At 37.7% G+C, this 19,611-nt stretch overlaps 1 protein-coding gene across 1 annotated transcript; it reads left to right on the top strand.

Annotated features, from left to right (window-relative positions):
* Positions 1–2,684: 2,684 nt before the first annotated feature.
* LOC145684690 (uncharacterized) lies at positions 2,685–18,429 on the top strand. The gene is made up of 2 exons (XM_081757071.1): positions 2,685–2,967; positions 17,449–18,429. The coding sequence occupies exons 1-2, from the start codon at positions 2,796–2,798 to the stop codon at positions 17,637–17,639; spliced, it is 363 nt and encodes a 120-aa protein (XP_081613197.1). The 5' UTR covers positions 2,685–2,795; the 3' UTR covers positions 17,640–18,429.
* The last annotated feature ends 1,182 nt before the right edge of the window (positions 18,430–19,611 follow it).

Genomic DNA, 19,611 nt, shown 5'->3' with positions numbered 1-19,611 from the left:
TAACATTTTGGATAATACAAATTCGTTTACTAATATACGTACGGTCATGTTTCACATGAAAAACTCAAACTCTTAAACTTGCCTATATGAGTTACAGCTACAAGACGTAGACTACTACGTTACGATTAAATTTTTGAACTCCGTGAACCATTATGGAAGTTATCCTGTTGTAGACAACAAAGTTGCTTCTTTTCATTTCATTTACTTTCACTTTAAAACCCCCTCTCCAAAAGCATATATATCTTATTTCTCCTTCTCGGTTCTCGTCGTGTACTTGACTAAATGACTCTCATATGTATGTGTGTGTGTGTGAGAGAGAGAGAGAAAAGAAACAAAACATTCTACGTATGTTCTCTCTCCATACTTGCAATTACATGGAAACCAGAGTTCTTTTCTTCCGACGTGATAGAATGGAAGGCAAAGCAATGCAAGATGATGATGAGAAAAAGAGAGAGAGACCCAGTGACAGTGGAAGCAGGGGGACGGGATTTATGTCCTAAGATGCCTCGCTTCACTTGGAACTCGCCTCGGGACTTGCGTCCACCTGGAAAAGGCCGAGAGGTCAGCTGGAGATGGCACGCCTAGCTCATCTTCCGAAGCACACCTGGCATGTGCACCTGGCCAGTCCGGCCCTAGTCCCCGCGGGCGATCAAGCGCCCTCTTTCCCCCCTCCGCACCAGTACAATCACGCAACATTCCCCAGCTTTGAAAAAGACCTCCCACTTTTCCTCTTTTTCCTCTCCTATGCTTTCTACTCAACAGGTAAAAAGCCTTCAAATTTAAGTCAAGCAATGCTGAAATGATTATCAAATTCTATTTGTCGAAGCCCATCTCTTTCAGTGGAGGGAGTTCTTTTTTTTCGTTGCCTTTCTTCAGCTCTCTATGTGTCTATATATATGAGTGTGTGTATATGTGTGTGTGTCCATCTATTGAGCAGGGATGGGAGGAACTCTCATATCCTCAAGTACTTACTTAACACACGACTTTTAAAACACACAATGTACCATTAGAGGCATATTGTGATATCTTAACTTTTACAACCTACCTTTTCTCATGCGGTGTAAACAAGCCTGGCACTTTGTAGTAAACAAACTTATGGTAGGTTCATTCCAATTTTCTTACCAAAAACAGGGTCATAAGATCTTCCATAATGCAAATGACTTCATAGTTCCTTCTTTAAAAACAATTATATCTAAAGGCAAGCTTCATGATGGAACTAGCAGTATGACAATGGTCATCATTTAACCTGCAGACATTTTTTCTCTTGGTAAAAAATATGCATTAATTTCATGAATATTTTTCTTAGGCTTGTTCGATATTTTCCGATAGCGATTTACAAAACCAACACAAATACAGTATGACGAGGACAAACCATGTCAGAGACCAGGATGTATTTATTGGATGATTATTTGATTTTGGTTTAGATAATTAAAATTTTCCTTAATTCATTTGATTTCGCGAAGGCAAATTAGCTTAATTCTCAAAGAAGACTCTTGAGTCTTGCATAGTTTAAATCACATGACACTTTTAGCTTCACTCAAACACATGTGCCATTACAAGTTCATAAAGGGATTGGTAGATTTGGAGCTTCGAGTTCCGTTCAGCACTGAGACTACATGAGATTACAGAGGTTGTTCAGCCTACGTTTGGCCGATTTCGTTCCTTCCCCCTCCCGGGCAGAATGGACTCACCCGACCTGGCTCGTGCCATCCTGCAGTGTTGTGTAGTGGCTTCCTGGGAACGGAGTTGTTTTTCCGCGCGGACGACAATAACGCACAAAACAGGACCATTGTTGTGAGTGTTGTGTTAAATTTGTTTCCAAGTGTGTTTGTTTCCGCTCTGTGACCAAAATGCTGCACAAACTAAGCTGGTTTTGGGAAGGCTATGTTGCGGCTCTTTATGACGCCCACTTTAGTGTTTATGTCATTAGAAAACAGTGCAAGAAGAATGGTTGCAACATTAGTTTAAGTGGAATAAAAAATGTTATTAAAAAGTACAAGGGCAACGAAGCTCCACCATTTGGATCACCAACGAAGTTGCCTAGGAAGCGGGAATGCACCAAGGCTACCTCCACCATGCAAAGGAAACTTCGCAAAATGGCAATGCAAGAAAATCCGCCAACACAAAGATGTATGGCTAATCGTCTTGACATGTCTTTGGGAACTGTGAGCCGGACCTTACACCATCAACTCAAGCTGGAAAAAGTCATAAAAGCTCGCGGCCATCTTCTCACGGATGCTCACCAAAAGGAACGAAAGTGTAACGCCCGGAAGCTGTACGAACGGCATCTGGTAAAACAAAGGTGGATGTACGTCGTAACGCTCGATGAAGCATGGATTTACCTTTCCGACTGCGGCAAACCGAGAGCCATCATGTACCGAGAGAAAGGTGCCAAGAACTTCAGAAGATGGGTCCGTGTCTGTAACGAATCCTTCCCAAAAGGGTTCATGGTCGTTACTTGCTATTGTTACCGAAGTAAACTGAAGATTCGTAGGGTGGCGAAGAACTGCGAAATAAATTCGCGGCATTTTCAGGAGCAGATCATGCGGCCGATCTACGAGCATGAGATTTTAACAATGTACGGAAATGACGTCAATCTGGTGCGCATTCACATGGACAAGGCCTCATCACATACCTCACGATTGTCCCTCGCATTCAACAGGGAGATGGAGGAGGCAGTGGTATACAGGCGATACCTTTCAACGAGGTACGTGTTAAATCTCCAGATGCAAGTCCTATGGACTATTGTGGATTTGGATTGTTGAAGCGGGCTTTGGGAAAACGGCGTGTGACATATGTGTAAGGACTTTGGAAAGCTGTGCAAAGGGAATGGGACAAGATTCCCCTCCCAGTTCTTCAGAGAAGCCTATTACAGTGGAAATTACGCTGTCGGGCTATTGTTAGGAACCAAGGGAAACGCATCGAGCACTTACGGACCTGGCGCCATGGATTCTTCTAAATTTTTAGGTAAGTCGAAATTGGCCAAATGTAGACTAAACAACCTCTGTAACCTGCAGTTTAAAGTTAAATCCGAATCACACTAATGAGTTCAAATTTCAAGGTTTTGTCACCAGGTATCGAACCCGAGACCTCTCACACTAATGCAGCGCACGATTGCAACTAGATCAGTGGTGAAGGCTCATAAATGAATTAGTTATGAAAAATCCGGAAGAAATAAATTAAAGATTAATCTTAAGAAGATGGACATTAATGATTCTGATGAGAGTGGCTCAGTATAGAATATAATCTATAGTGCCAGACTGTTTGTCCGATACTTCTTATGTGATAATGTGTTATTGTACAGGTTGTACCCAAAAAGGGGATGTTTCGGGTACGTGCGAGTCTCTTCAGACACAAAAAATCCAAACCTACATATATTTATTACACATTACTCTCGTTGTCTTGAAATTGAGATGGAGAACCCGAACACGTTCTCTTCTATGGCTGTACTGTATACCAGATACAAATTTCCGACACATTGTTTTCCATAAGTCTAGACTCTAGAGACCAAGATTGTAGCATGTAGGGTGAAAATTGAATACCTGTCATGTTGTTTGAACTCAAATTGAGTGCGTGATGTGTTCTGATTGATCAAATGGGATACTTTTGACTGAATGATGAGTGGGCTACTCATTGTAATGTTCAAGTAGCGTAAGTGATTGACACACCACTTAATATTGAGTAATTTGTATCATAACAATACTTATTTGACTTGAATTTTAGTTTATGTTATTAAAATTGCATCACCAGGAAAGGAGAAACCGACATTTGCAGAATATCTACACCATAGGAGAAGAATGATATGATTAGCTGCGCAGTTCCTCTTAGGCGTCACATGCTCTGACCATGTACAGCTCACAGATGATGAAAAGAACCCTAGCAGAAGTAGTGTGACGTAAGTATGGGCTCGCCCACTTTTTGCACGGGGGTTTCAAATGTCACCACGGAATAACAGACAGATAACTACCCGGAGTAGCAGACGACATCTAAGTATAGACCACACCTCAAAAACCGAAAATGGACTTGACCGTGTCGTTGACCTTTCCCCGCTACCCCTGTTTTAGGGTTCTTCTCGTCATCTGTGAGCTGTACGTACTTTGGTGAAAGGAGCGGGAGAAGGACGAAAAACTATAATAACAAAGTGGAAGTGTTTCCTTCAAGTTAGGATGGCTCAATAATTGAAATATACGTTGTCGGCGAAAGCTACAGCCATGTAAGTTTGTACTTTAGATTAGGGATGCGCACGAGACGAGTCGAGACAGGATTTTCCTGACGAAATTCGAGTCGAGACACGGCTCTTCCAATAGAGAAATATACATTTTTCGAGTCGAGACATCACTTTTATAGCACGTTTTCGTGTCGAGACAGCCACAAATCCTGTCTCGTGCGCATCCCTACTTTAGATCACAGATCTGTGGTATATCAAGACTGTGATTGTTCTTTCACGAATGCATCCACAATATGTTGAATATGAAATTTTGACTCCAGGAAGGAAAACATACCAAAGTCAAGATCCTAACGACCCCCTTCACACCATTGACTGATAGGATAGACATCTTGTGCGCATCTACTCGTCTATAACCACCTCACGAACTCTGGGGTAAGAATTCAGGAGTGTTGCCCAGTGACCAGTGTTATAGTGCGTCCAGTAAGAGAACGTCTCTGACAGCTCACAGTGACATTGCCACTACTCGCGTGTCAAGGTTTTTTTCGGTGCAACTGTAGTAGCAATTTAATTAATGGTATAAGACAGAGTGATCGTGGTTGGTAACACTGGTATCAAAGTAGGGGCTGCAATATCCCACCACATGTGGTAAGAAACGTCAGAGACCATCTCTTGTTGGCCGTGCTATAGTATATTATACTGATTTCTTTATCGGGGCATTTTAACATAGCGTCCACTGCTGGAGCAGCACTCTTAGATCTGCGCAGCTTATCATTCATATAGGCCTATCACCCATCGCTTCCATTAGCCCATCATGCTTAAAAGCGTAAGGTTTAAACAGTGTAGTTTAGCCAGTTAAATACTTATTTCTATAATCAGTGTTGAATTCAGTTTTTTACTTTTCTCCCTTCTTAAACTTTTCGTGTGGTAGCTATAAGATTTGATTTGATTTATCAGTTTAGCGTCCCTTTCAGCAGCGAGGCTATATGAGACGTGGAGCTACTGATAAACGTGGAATCCGAACCCCATGAGCTTCCGTCTGGAATCGAACCCGGGTCTCCCACTCCACGCCAAAAGCGCGTACGCTAACCGGTTAGCCACGATGGAGCTCTCGTAGCAATAGCAAATGGTAAACATTAAAGCATTGAAAGAGAATTTCATGACGTCGTCCACCTTTAATATTAATATTTGTGGTGTTAATGGTGTCAATATTTGAATATTAACATAATATAATTATTATGTTATATTAATAATTATATAGCGTTAATATTTCAACAATTTGAGTCAGTTTTTAGAACTCAATGGAAGAGAATATATTTATTCATTCACTCTCTCAAAGTTAGAAATACAATGCCTCGAAATTGAAACCATTAAGAAAGAAGAAGCTTTTATTTAAACGACTTTTTTGTCAGGAAAATTTTAGACTTTTGTTAAACATTTTAATTTTAATGAAGAAATAACAATACATTGTTCAAGTGAGAGGAAGTAAAAAAGAAGTATCCTCAAATTTCATATTTCAGTTCCGAAATATTGATGCAATATAACAGCTAACAAAGAAATTCTGTGAATAATGAACTATTACTATCACGTTAAACTAACATCATATCGAAAATGGCCGTTTTGGGCTTTAATTTTCTAAACTGAACTCATACTAAGTTTTAATAGAATATCTGAAGCTCATAATAAAGTGTTTCCTGAGCGGAGAACGAGATGTAAGTGAAATATTATACCAATCAATATATACATACATGCGTATATACAGTGGCGGATCCAGGATATGATCAAGGGAGGAGTTAAACCATAGTTTGCCGCTTTATCCAGTATAAAGAAAGCAGAATTGAAGCCCATGTTATCCAGTGTATACCTGAGCGTTAAGGGGGCTATAGCATTCGCGCATATATAGGGGCTATAGCCCCTCCCCCCTTGATGCTCAGGTTTACACTGGATAAAATGGGCTTCAATCCTGCTTTAAACCTGATAAAGCTGCAAACTATGGTTTAGCCTCTCCCTTGATCATATCGTGGATCCACCACTGTATATATATATATATATATATATATATATATATATGTTTCTTGGTTTATGGTTCAATTTTGCTTGCCAGTTTGAATTTAGGCAACCTGTATAGTTCATATAGCAAGATCTACAGCAGTGGTTCTCAAACTTTCCGATAAGCGGACCCCCTGTTCATTCAGAAAGTGATCTGCGGACCCCTTTGCAATGCTATCTGAAATTGCACATGGCATTCAAAAGATACACTAATTTGAATTACCACTGATAACAAAAAGATCAAGTAAAATAATGGAATAAGTAATTTATTCTAAAGATACTGTTTCTTAGTGAACGAAATTTAAATTGAGAACACAGTAACTTTCAAGACCGTTTTTTTTTTTTTTTTTATATATATATAAATAAGGAAATCCACTTGATAAACAATGTTCTCAAATGTGGGGTCACTAATGTGAGGAATGAAATCCTTTGTGTTTTTCCATAATTGCATTGAAATCTGGAATAAGTTTTGTCACATTCAATCTTAGGTCCGATTCCACATATAGACGATTTCGCTTTAAGGTTTTAATCTTGCAAAGAGCAGAGAAGGTCAGCTCACATAAATAAGTGATAGGGAAAGGTAACAAATGTTGCAAGCCTTTTAAGACAACTCTTCATACTCACAACACACACGCAACCAAAAACTACACAAAGTTAATTTTCTTTGAAAACGTTTTTCTATGAAGTATCGCAGGATAGTTCCAATAGGTGTTCTTGTTCTGTGTTAGAGAGGTTCATACTTTGTATGTCATGAATGTCTACATCAGTGAAAGGATTTTCAATCCAACCATTACCAGGTTCTGGGACAGGGAAACATTCTCGAAAACTTGCAGCAAATGCTTTCAAGTACCTTACAAGTGTTTTGTGCATTTCAGCAGAGAGTTTTTCACCTGAAGAATCAATGAAATCCTTGAGAACCAGAAATGATGAATAGTTATTGTTTTGTACTAGTCTACCTATAACTGTAGTTTCTTATCTTAAAAATATTTCTTGCATAACATAGTCCGGGTGCCAAGGCAGAAAACCTTTTTTTTGTGGTATGGCAAAGGTTTTATGATTGATTTTGATAGTTTAATATGTATCGATTTCGAAACTGCTTGATGCCACTTTGTCACCATTGGGCAAACTTAAATATTCAAGATGGCGTCCAATATGGCGGATCAAATATGCATATTGAAAATGTAAAACGATTTCTGTAAACAAGGTCTCATTTTCTATGCTTTCTGGATCGAATAATTCAAAAATGAAATCCATTTCTTAAATGAAGCTGCAGAAATCTAAATGTTCAAGATTGCGTCCAATATGGCGGATCAAATATGCATATTGTAAATGTAAAGCGATTTCTGTAAACAAAATCTCATTTTCTGTGTTTTCTGGGTAGAAGAATTTAAAAATGAAATCCATTTCTTAAATGAAGCTGCAGAAATCTAAATATTCAAGATAACGACCAATATGGCGGATCAAATATGTATATTGTAAATGTAAAGCGATTTCTGTAATCAAGGTGTCATTTTCTATGTTTTTAGGGTAGAGAATTAAAAACAAAGTCTATTCAGTGTTAAAATATAACTTTATTTTCCAAATATTTCTTAAGTACTTCTTTTTAATGAATAATTTTACGGTAGTCATGTAACAGTAAAGAAAAGTTGTAATTTGGAACTTGAAAATTTATTCTATACCTCTATCAGATTAGCTATTATATATTTTTTAACATATCCTGAACAATAACTAATTAATCTTCGATTAGTAACTCATCTTCACTATCAGTCATCCTGTCTTGGTCTCCCAAAATATGCGGATTACAACAATTTGCGTGTACGCAATGACAAAGAATGCTGCACGAAATATTACTTGACCAACAGTTGCATCTGATTGCTAAGCAGGGTTTATTTGACCGATAGGAACATTTCGTCATGTCCAAAATGTCTTGAGGAGCTATAGTGCTTTTTGGAATGGTAATGGGAATCAGCTACTTGTCTTCTTCGTTTTCAAACCATCCAAAACAAATGGAGCTCTGGCAAAGTCGCGTCACTTGCTGATAGCTACAAACTTACTTGAAAGCAAGTCCGTTTAACATTTTCTACAAATCTTTCAGTTGTTGGTGGAATATGGGCTGTGCATGGAGGAGCATGAAGCTGTGCCTGGCTAGTTTTTCTCGCCCCACAAAGCTATTCTGCATTCTGTCATGTCAAGAGATTTAAGTCTATAACAATCAGTGAGAAACTTCGTAGCTTCTATCATTACGTCTGTTACATCACTATCGATGTGACCTAATTTTTGAAGTTTATACCCAATATTGTGACATTTTAGAACTTTTCCTATGCCATAATAGCTAGCAACAGTGTCACAACCCAAAAGGGTGCGGGCTGCAGGTAAACTTAAAATGATATTCTTCTGTTTTTCAACTATACCCTTTATGTCAACTGCATCCCTTGACAATGTGTAGATTTCATTTGACACAGAGAGTTTGTAATAATAATAGCGGATAAGGACAAATACATCAGTGCCATCACAAATAACATGGACTGTTTGATTAGCTCTTTCTCTCACTTCTACAATCAGCTGATGCATCATTATGATATCTGCCTCTTCATGATAGGTTTGTAAATCAATTCGGACTACGATAATACCACATTTTACTTGTATAGATGATAGATCCTGGTTGGTAAAGAGAGTGTTTCCTAGGCACAACCTTGCCACTTTGTTGACAACATATCTTGTTAAAAGTTGAATCAACTGATCCTTATTGTTACTATTCGTTAAGATTGTCTTCTATGCAGGAAGTGGCGCTTCCTCTGGCAAAATAAACCTCTTTACAGACTGCTTCCCTTTAGCAGCCCTCGCGTATCCTTTAATACTGTATTCGTAATATCTGTTGACATCTAGAAGTAAATGTGCAATGACTTTATCACAGAAGATTTGTAAACACATCTCTAACAGTTCCTCTCGCTGGCCAGTTCACTACCCACAAATATGCACAACCATCAATAACAATCAGTAAAGGTTTGCTACAAAATCTGGCTGACATGGGTATGGTCATGTCAGTCTTTAAAATATCTTTACCTTTAGCTTCTCGAATACGTCCATCATCTGTAAACATCGATGGAGGCGCTGTAGCAAGTTCATATTTTAATACGTCGAGCATGTTTATTTCTTTGTATATCTGAAGGACTAGAATCATAGAATTTGAGTCTATTGCAACAGAAGATTTAGGTCTGGTACTTTTTGTCCTTTTATTGATTTTGATAACGCTTCTACGAAGAGGTGCATAAACTCCATCTGACAAACTTTGCTCAGATTTGAAGACCACATATTTCCTATTTCGTAAGCATTGTCTCCATTTGCCTCGTGGGATGCTATTTTTCCGGATACAATATTTACTAATCCTACAGGGTGATCTGCTGGGCTTAAAGGCTGTATATACACACCTCTAACGTCCTTGCCAATTTTTTCCTGTCTTCAGAATCGCGAATAATAGTCCCTTTGCTCTCTCCTTTGTGATGCAATGTCTCCTTCGGTCTGGCATTGTTCCTCAGATCACATAGCTTGTTCTGTAATTGACTTGTTACATGCATACTCAAAGCCCATCGTTTCACAGCGGCACAATTCATTGTTATGCCTCTTAAAGAAGTTCCTCTTTCACCATGTCCACTTACCATACCATTCCACAAGCCATTGATATGCCTCATAACATGTTCCTTCCTCAAGAAGTAAATAATTACGGTTACATTTACTGACCGATTACCGTCAACTCTGGCTGCCAACCGATTACAGTAAAATTTACGGTATTAATGCTAAAGTTATGGTAATAGGGCATAAATACGGCCTTTTTATGTCCTATAAATTTTACAGTAATATCTTAAATTTTAGAGTAATCGGTTGGCAGCCAGAATTGACGGTAATTGGTCAGTAAATATGACAGTAATTGTTTACAGTGCATTCTTTAGGCATTATTTCTATAAAACTAAGATATGTTAAAGCATACCGCAAATAGTTCCAGTGACCAGCAGCGGCAAGGTAAGGCAATATTTCAGATGCAACAAATGTGTAGACACCAATCCGCTTTCCGTTCTGCCCTCAGAAATGACATCAATGAAACGGACTTATTAAAGCAGTAAACGCAAGCGAGTATTGCGATTTTGCTCACTCTTCTTCTCCAAATCTGTCATAATACTTTCAAAATTTGTTACTTCAGCATAATCAATTATTGGATGAAAATTTCTTCAGTAAAAAACCGTAAATCTCGCATGTTTTGAGAAAACATTTTCACGTTTAACATCTGCTTCACACTACCAATGCACAGTCCAGAATTTCTGTAAATCCACTTCTATCTGATATGCTATAATATCACATGTTATTAGACTATTCAGTATAAAGTATGGAGATGTGTACTCACAATATCATTATTGGTCTTTATTACCACCATTTCTTCATTTCTAGATGCTGAAAACGGAAAATGACATCTTACTTATGGAAATTACTTTCTATTTAAATATGCATATTTGATTCGCCATATTGGACGCCATCTTGAATATTTAGAGTTAGGTAGCTTAATTTAAGAAATGGCCTTCAATTTTGAATTCTTCGACCCAGAAAGCAGAAAATGACAACTTGTTAACAGAAATCGTTTTACCATTTTCAATATGCATATTTGGTCCGCCATCTTGAATATTTAAGTTTGCCCAATGGTGATAAAGTAGCATCAAGCAGTTTCGAAATCTACACATACTAAACTATGAAATTCAATCATAAAATCTTTGCCATACCACAAACAAAGGTTACCCGTATTTTTCCCGTTTGGTACCCGGACTAAACAGCTGTGAGTTCCATTTTATTACAACAGATTTGAATTTTTAGGTGTTGCGGACCCCCTAGCTAGGTCCCACGGACCCCACTTTGAGAACCACTGATCTACAGTATAACTAACAGGCAGTAATGAGGTGGTAGGCAACCAAACACTTGTGATATTTGGTTGCATAAGTTTCATTTACTGGTAAACAATGAAACGACATTTTAAAACTCAATCTAGATAGCCAGACTAGGACGGTGCATGGGACTCAGACGTCCTGAATATTGAAAAGATACTTTCATAATTATTGAATCCACTACAAGGTATCAAAGGTGACGGTAAAATTTAACAAAAAACAACATAAAAAGCAAAAAAAAAAAAAAAAAAAGCTAAAATTCCCTCTTTCCTTCATTAAAAGTCGAAGCACCATTTCAAGCAGTCTGCTTTTTTTTTTTTTTTTTTTTTTTTTTTTTTTTTTTTTTTTACTCATCGATTTCGCCTTCCAAAGCTATACCTGAATGGAACATTGGCAAAATGAACAGGAAAGCAGTGGTGCAAATGAGGCCCAGAGTGAAAATGGTACTCACAGAGAACGATTAATACAACACAAAAGCGAGGAACTAAACACAATCGGTACTAGGAGTCATGTCTATATAGTCCGGAGACTGGAATTTTTCAGAATTAGGTTTAAACTTCAGAACTCAGTAAATTCGGAGTTACGAAATTTCGGAATTCCTACCTTCCGAAATTTCGGACGAAGTTCCGATATTCCGGAATTCAGAGTTTTCGAAATTCTAAAATAACGGGCTAAAGTTCCGAGATTCCAAAATACTGGGCTAAAGTTTCGAGATTCCAGAGCGACTGAAGTTTAATTCCTATTCATTCCGGAATCAAACATCCTACATAGAATTTTGGTGTCCATGGATGAGCACAAAAAAAAAAAAAAGTTTTATCTTATATTAATAAATTGAATAACAAAATTGTATCCCCCTTCTCTCTTTCTTTGTGCCTGTTTTTCTTGAAGATGAGAATTTTCAAATATAGAAACGTACTAGAGATAAAAAAAGGAAGAAAAGAGAGAAAAAAATAATATTGTTTTGCTGGTGAGAACAAAAAATGTATTTGTAATTCAGAAAAAAATGAAATCTTTGTTTTACGTCCCACGGTTATGCCGGTTAGGCTAAAGGAGACGGTGATGATGACTAATGAATGAAATGGTGGAATTTGTAATTCAGAATTTCATATAGATATTTCTGCGGAACTCTCGTTTTCAACCATTATTTTCTAAGCAATATGAAATACAACATAATATACTAAGGATGAATTTTTTTTAAAAAATGAAAATGAAATCTTTGAGATTTACGTCCCACAGTTAAACTGGCTAGGCTAAAGGAGACGGTGATGATGAACAATGAATGAAATGGTTGAATGAAGCAAGTGGGAGGAAACGGGAGAACCACGAGGAAAGCTACGCACACGGTGTTTGTCCACCACAAAGTTCACTTGGCGCGAGCTGCGATCGAACCAGGGACCCCATGCACCAGGGCTGAACGCTCTACCACTGAGCCACCGCGGCCCAAGTTTTGTTGAAGCAAGTGAAGCAGACACATGTGTGTTGTACTTGCGTTAACTGTGGAGTCTTTTTCATAAAAGCATTTTAAGAGAGTTCAATGGAATGTCTAGCATAATCTTTACTAAACAACGATATATATATTTTTTTCAATTATGGATAGAAGTAAGTTCCTCTTCTATGATTTCACATTTAAAGGTTAAGTATCCTAGAAAAGAGTCAAATATTGGAAAGAAGCAAATGGAGGAGAAACAACCAGATGATAAAAAGTTCTGCACTGGAGAAGACTGAAAGGTCTAATTTCTCTTTCATATATATTTTAAACTTAGGAATTGAATAATTTCTACAATATATCACCTAATATACAAGGTGCACTATTTATATTTTGAGCCTAACAATGAAAAACAGTAATTTGTCATTGAAAATTGATTTATTGTTTTTCGAAATATTCTCCTTTATGGTCAATACATTTTTGCATTCGTTCGAACAATTTGTTAAAGCATTTTTTCCAATCTTCTTGAGACACCTCCACAATATGTTTTTTGAACGCATCAACGGCTTCTTCCGCCGACGAAAATCGTTGTCCACACAATTTATTCTTGAGACTCGGGAACAAGAAGTCACTGGGTGCCAAATCAGGACTGTACGGCAGATGACCCATCAATTTGATTTCTTGAGTGTTCAAATAGTCGATTGTTAGACGAAATGTGTGAGAGCTCGCATTGTCTTGATGAAGAATTATACGACGGCGTTTGTTTTCCGTATTTAATCTAAGCCTTCCGGCAAACAAAATATTGCGTACCATTCAGAGTTGACTGTTCTACGTTCCTCTAAAAGCACAGTTACCACATGACCAGTTTTCCCGAAAAAACAGGTGACCATTTGTTTCGATGTGCTTCGAGCGCGAACAACTTGTGTTGGATTTGGTTCATCTTCAAACACCCATACAGTCGACTGCTGTTTACGTTCTGGCGCATGTGCATATATCCATGATTCGCCACCTGTTACATTCTTATATACGTCTTTTGAAGCACTGCAATTGTATTTATTGAGCATTTGTGTGTACCAATCGACTAGAGCTTCTTTTTGAGTTTCTGTCAAATTATGTGGGATCCAACAGAATATTTTTTTCCCACAGCTAAATGATCATGTAATATTTTATATATGCTAGTGGAACTAATGCCTAGGGTTGCCTCAATCTGACAGTATGTCACATGACGATCTTGCAGTATTAGGTTTTGAACAGCATCAATGTTTTTTCTGAATAACAACCGATTTTGGACGACCTTCGCGAATTTTGTCAGTGAGCGAATGGCGGCCACGAGTAAAATCGTTATACCATCGTTTCACAGTGGCAAAGGATGGGGCTTCATCGCCAAATTTTGAAGTAAGTTGATCGATGCACTCTTGTCTTGATAATCCACATCGGAAATCGTAATAAATCGTCGTACGAAAATTTTCACGACTTAATTTCATTTTTCTGTTGTCACGCAATCTTCAAGTCAACGTAAACAACACAAATAAAGCTATTGACAAAACATTTGAAGTACTTTATGGTCAACAATGTCAAACGTTTCTATACAAACAAAATATAGCGTCTAACTACAATCAGTGTTGCCAAGGCTCAAAATATAAGTAGTGGTCCTCGTAGTTTATTAGAAAATAATAATTAATATAATATTTAGTTCAACGGCTATTTATTTGTATTTATTTGGCTCTGCGTGGATTGAAAGAGAGAAAATGTTATCATTAGTACTGCGTAAAATTCAGTATTTTTCCCACTCTATTGCGATAAAGATGAACAAACTGTTTGCTCCTAGGAGGTTTCATACATGGCTCTGTATTTCGAATGTTTATTTAGGGTCATGAAGGAAACACTCAGAGTATATAAAATGAATCAGATGATAAATTCAAGCATAGGTACGCATAACACGATTTCACAGTAACCATACATAATAATAACGTAATAATAGTATACTATTTTCAATCGATATTTTATTTTTTGTTACTCAGGAGTAACAGGAAAAAAGCATTTCGTTCCGATAATTTGTTGTTTTATTGTTATCTGATAAATAAATAACCATTATTTTCACGACCCGTTCGGGAGAGTAATACTCCCGCAAGTAGGTTTTAGGTGTGCTACCCTAGCCAGTTGGTCACAAAATTTGTATCATGGAAGTCAAGGTGGAACAAAACGAGCTCTTCGGGGCTTCCAACCCGTTTCTACTACTATTATTCCTCCTCCTACTACTACCACTACTTTCACTACAAGTACTGCTATTACTACTACTAGTTATCTGCACAAAGTAAGTAAATCATTTTTTTAGTATTATTTTCATCTTATTTTAATGAAAAAGGTGTTATGAAAATTAAAAAAGAAATTAAAAATTCCTTCGGATGGGTTTGAACCCACGCCAAAAGCAATTTCCGTTACTAGGCCGTAGCGCTTGCACGCTTGGCTATGAAGACCGATAGCACTAAGAGTTTGATTTCTGCTATATGTATGCTACGTGACAAGAAACGGATAACGCCAACCAATCAGAACCGTGTATTTAGATCCTACTTCCGGGAGTATTACTTTCCCGAGCTAGTGATGTCAACCGGCTCGGTTCAACTGAGCCATCGGCTCGAGACGGCTCATTTGCGATGAGCCATCGGCTCGGCTGAGCTCAGGTGGGCCATCGACTCGAGCCGGCTCGGTTGCGATGAGCCACCCGCTCAGTTCTGCTCGGCTCAGGTGAGCCATCGGCTCGAGCCGGCTCGGTTGCGATAAGCCTCGGTTCAGCTCGGCTTAGGTGAGCCATCGGCTCGGTTTGGCTCGGCTCGGGTGAGCCATCGGCTCAGCTCATGTGAGCCATTGGCTCGAGCCGGCTCGGTTTGGTGAGCTGTTGGCCCGGTTCGGTGGTGACTGAGCTGTGAGCCGAGCCGCTCGAGTTATTGGCAATACTAGATTAAAGTTAACTAACTACGTCCTACGAAATGTTAAAACAAAAGCCCAATTTTCGAAGTTGAATTACTGAAGACAAACAAAATGTTTTATATTTGAGTTTGTAGTAACTGATTTGTTAATCAATCTCTTAAAGAAGTGGGCACTAGTTGGATCTCTGTTGTAAATATCATTCAAGAAACTAATTAAATAATAGTAGACATATGTAAAAGTTCGAGTACGCCTACAACTTTTATTGTTAAGGTCGTGTAACAGCATCTATGTAGTTTTTTTTTTGTTTTTTTTTAAAAAGACATCCTTTGTGTTTATCTAGAGTTGTTTTCTTTTGTTACTTCCATCTATTTATCAATAAGTGAAAAATATTTCTAAGCGAACTTGTATTTTTTCTTTGTTGTTAATCAGGACGATGTTGCGCCCAACCGGTTCGGCTCGAGCCCTGAGCTACCGGCTCAGCTCGAGCTCCGGCTCGGTTCACTTGAGACATCGGCTCGAGCCGACTCAGTTGTGTTGAGCCATTGGCTCGGTTCGGCTCAGCTCAGGTGAGCCATCGGCTCGAGCCGGCTCGGTTGAGATGAGCCATCGGCTCGGTTTGCCTTGGCTCGGGTGAGCCATTGGCTCGAGCCGGCTCGGTTCGGCCCAAGTGAGCCGTGGGCTGGATCCGGCTCGGTTTGGTGTGCTATTGGCTCGGCTCGGCTTGGTGGTGACTGAGCCGTGAGCCGAGCCGTTGACAACACTATCCCGAGCTAGTCCTTTATTCTGTCGTCAAAAATATATGAACCTTATGATTTGTACATAATGAAATATGCAACAATTCATTACGTTATTATAACAGAGATATAGCTAAAATTCGCCTGGAATTGGCTCATAACCGGAAGTGGGTGACATTAAACAATACAGTATAGATGAGAGTATGATGCACGTGAGATAATAAATCGGTAATATTCTAGGAGTATGAATGATATTAATTACATACACGTGACAGAAAATAATAATTTATCATGTTCCTAATAACATTTGGTAATCGTTTACCGAAAATGAATTCTTTGATTAAAATATCGCTCTTTGGTGTGTAATTAATAGTTATTGTCTGCGAAATATAAAATAAATCGTTTTGAAAACCTGAGAACAACTGATGTAGAATATCTGCTTTTGTATGTTTAGATTACTGTAGAAAAGGACATGGTGGTTTTGGACACATGTAAAAACATGTGTATAATTGTTTAATAAATAATTTTTCCATCGCTGGGATTGAGAATCCTTTCGTCATTGGTTTACTCATCGTTAAAACTTTTCTCATGCTATCACTTTAGTTGAGATTGGGAGGATTTCCGTCTAGTGTTTTCTTGAACATATTATTTATTTGAAGACATTGTCGGATTATCAAGATAGGTATGTTTACGAATTATATCTTACCATTGTAGGAAATAGATCATATTTGCCAAATATAATGCAAGTTGTGTGAAGGAATGGATAAAGGGAGGACATTACTGCGGTTTACAAGATGTATATTATTTTTAGGTATTTAAAAGCATCTGGTGTTTTTACTAGACTGTTATCTTCACTAATATAATAAATAATTTTGTTAGGGGCTTAAAAGCAATTGAAATTTTAGCTTGTACAATTCAGAAAATGAACTTCGAGTTCGAATTGACTTCATTGTTTATGTAGTGCACTCGTTAACAACTTGAGTAGGTAATGTTGCTTAATTCATTGTACGTCTATTGTTCGCAAATGTGCAGTGAGCATGGGAAAGTGGAAAATGTTTACTGTTAGGAGTTAGCGTGTCACACAGACTAAGATATTACTTTCTGATTTTCGTTTTATTTGAGATTGTTAGCAACTATAATACCTACATATCAATTTTTGTGTACGTGTATATTTTAAGTGTTATTTCTTTGAAGTTTGTGTTTTTGTCATTTCTTTGGAAGGTGCTCACCCTGCTAATTATTTCGGATGTCCGCGAATACAACAAATCCTACAAGCGAAAAGGGAAACAACACCAGCAAGCACAATCTCACGTTTCAGCATTTCTTCCAAGACACGGTGCCACATCCGCTGCAATACCTCAGCTTACAATATCACGTACTATCGAAGCTTCGACACTGAAGACGTCCCCTGATGATAATTCAACCTCTGAAGACATAATCCAAACCACTGGTATTAAAGAACTTCTTCAAATTCTGAATTATTTAAACCTGACCAACATAATACACACGCTACGCACCTAAATGCCAAAGCTGAAAGCCGCCCCAGATCAGCTCAGCAAATCCACCATCCTCACGGACTTCTTCTCTGAATTACTATCGTATAATCAAGAAGCTTTTCAGCACTCCAGTACTTCTGTACTTCATTGCTTGTTGTAGAATGCATTTTTGTTGTTTTAATTTGTATTGTTCTGTATTTTTGTATTTTATAATTTTGTGTTGTAAACAGCCAGAATCGAAAAATGAATGGATCCTGTTAGCCATCTCCCAATGCAAACTACAAATAAATAAATACTCATGGCTCAGAAGAAAGTGTTACCTTCTGCGGCCCGCCCGTCTCCAGATGGGAGTGAAATTGCATTCAATATATATATTATTTTTGTAAAATGTTACTTTGTTGACATAAATCTGTGTAAAATAAGGGTGACGAATTTTGTTATTTTCAAAAATCAAAAACGGTGGACTTGTTCTCAGACAGATATTGTAGGTATTGTTAGATGTAATACTTTAGTTTTATAGAAGCAGCAAGCAAGAGTAATCGTTCTTTGCACGAACTGAACTGGATATACAACCTGAATTATAGCAGAATCTTGTGGTTGATCTAACTTGAGGGAATATTTGACACTATTATAACCAGGGCCTGGATTTTGTTGACCTAAAATTTTCTAAAAAGTGACCTATAAAATGATACTAAAATTCCTGTAAAATGACCCTAAAATTCACAAAAGTTGACCTTAAAACTTGTAGTTTTTTATACGTTTATTTCATTAAAACATTGACATTTTATAAATATCTATTGCATTTTAATTACCATTTGCACTCATTTTCAAAAGTTTTGTTTCAGTTAGTTGCAGTCAATTGATCATTTGTGTCTTTGGTTTAAAAAAAGCAATAATATTGAAACTAAACTTTGACCAATTTAGCAAATAGCTAAGCATTTCATATTTGAATTACAGATATATAGGCCTATATCCAGTTTAGCAACATAAACATTTTATAAGCTGTGATACAACAAACTAACTCAGGAACTTTGTAATCGTCAGAAAACTTAGCTCATATTTTATTCAGCATTGTAGTAGATAACTGTAAACAATGTTACGATTTTATTGAATTAACAGCCTTAATTATATACGGAGCAGCATCTGATACAAAAACAATATGGTCATGCTGGACACCTTCAGGCCAAAGTAGGGATATCGATTTATCGAAAAGTCTACATATTGTAAAATGGTTGACAAATTCCAACACTTCACCAGTTAGCAAAAATATTTTGCTAGGTTCGTCGGCTTTCATTGCCCCAACAATAATATTGACTATATAGCGTTCCTTCACATCACTAGTCTGTCTATAGAAACAAAAATTTTCTGAGTCCAAAGTTCCTCTCTTATTTTTCTTATTGTGTCCTCGTTACACTTTGAAATGTAATTTTTCCTAAGATTCGTTTCATCTGGAATGGAACGACCTGTATGACGCTCCAGGAAATCCCACAATTTCACATTATTGAGTTTCCAAAGAGGAATATTGGAAGATACTAAAACTTCACACAACTCTTTTGAAAACTGAGAATTTGCCTTTACTATTCGAAGCACTCTCCACAAGTAACAACTGCGAACAGTTGGTTTCATGTTCGTTTTCAACTGCGCGTAAATGTTTTTCGCTTCTGATATGCTTCTGCACAGTGTATCTTTTCTCTACTGCCACTTTTACTTCACATACTTTGCAAAGTAATATTGTACCGTCAGTACTAAAAGCATCCACACCAAATTCAGAAACAATCTGTCTTAAATGAGAATTTGCAGATGGTTCAGGCCTCGGTATTCTACATACTGAAAGCATCAATTCACTCTCAAGTTGAAACTAGGAAGCACACTTAAAGAATAAAAGTTC

Source organism: Thermobia domestica, chromosome 5 (assembly GCF_964235325.1).
Source record: "Thermobia domestica chromosome 5, izTheDome1.hap1.1, whole genome shotgun sequence".
Lineage (NCBI taxonomy): Eukaryota > Metazoa > Arthropoda > Insecta > Zygentoma > Lepismatidae > Thermobia > Thermobia domestica.
The sequence above is the reverse complement of the archived record's forward strand: the minus strand, read 5'-3'. Positions and strand labels throughout refer to the sequence as shown.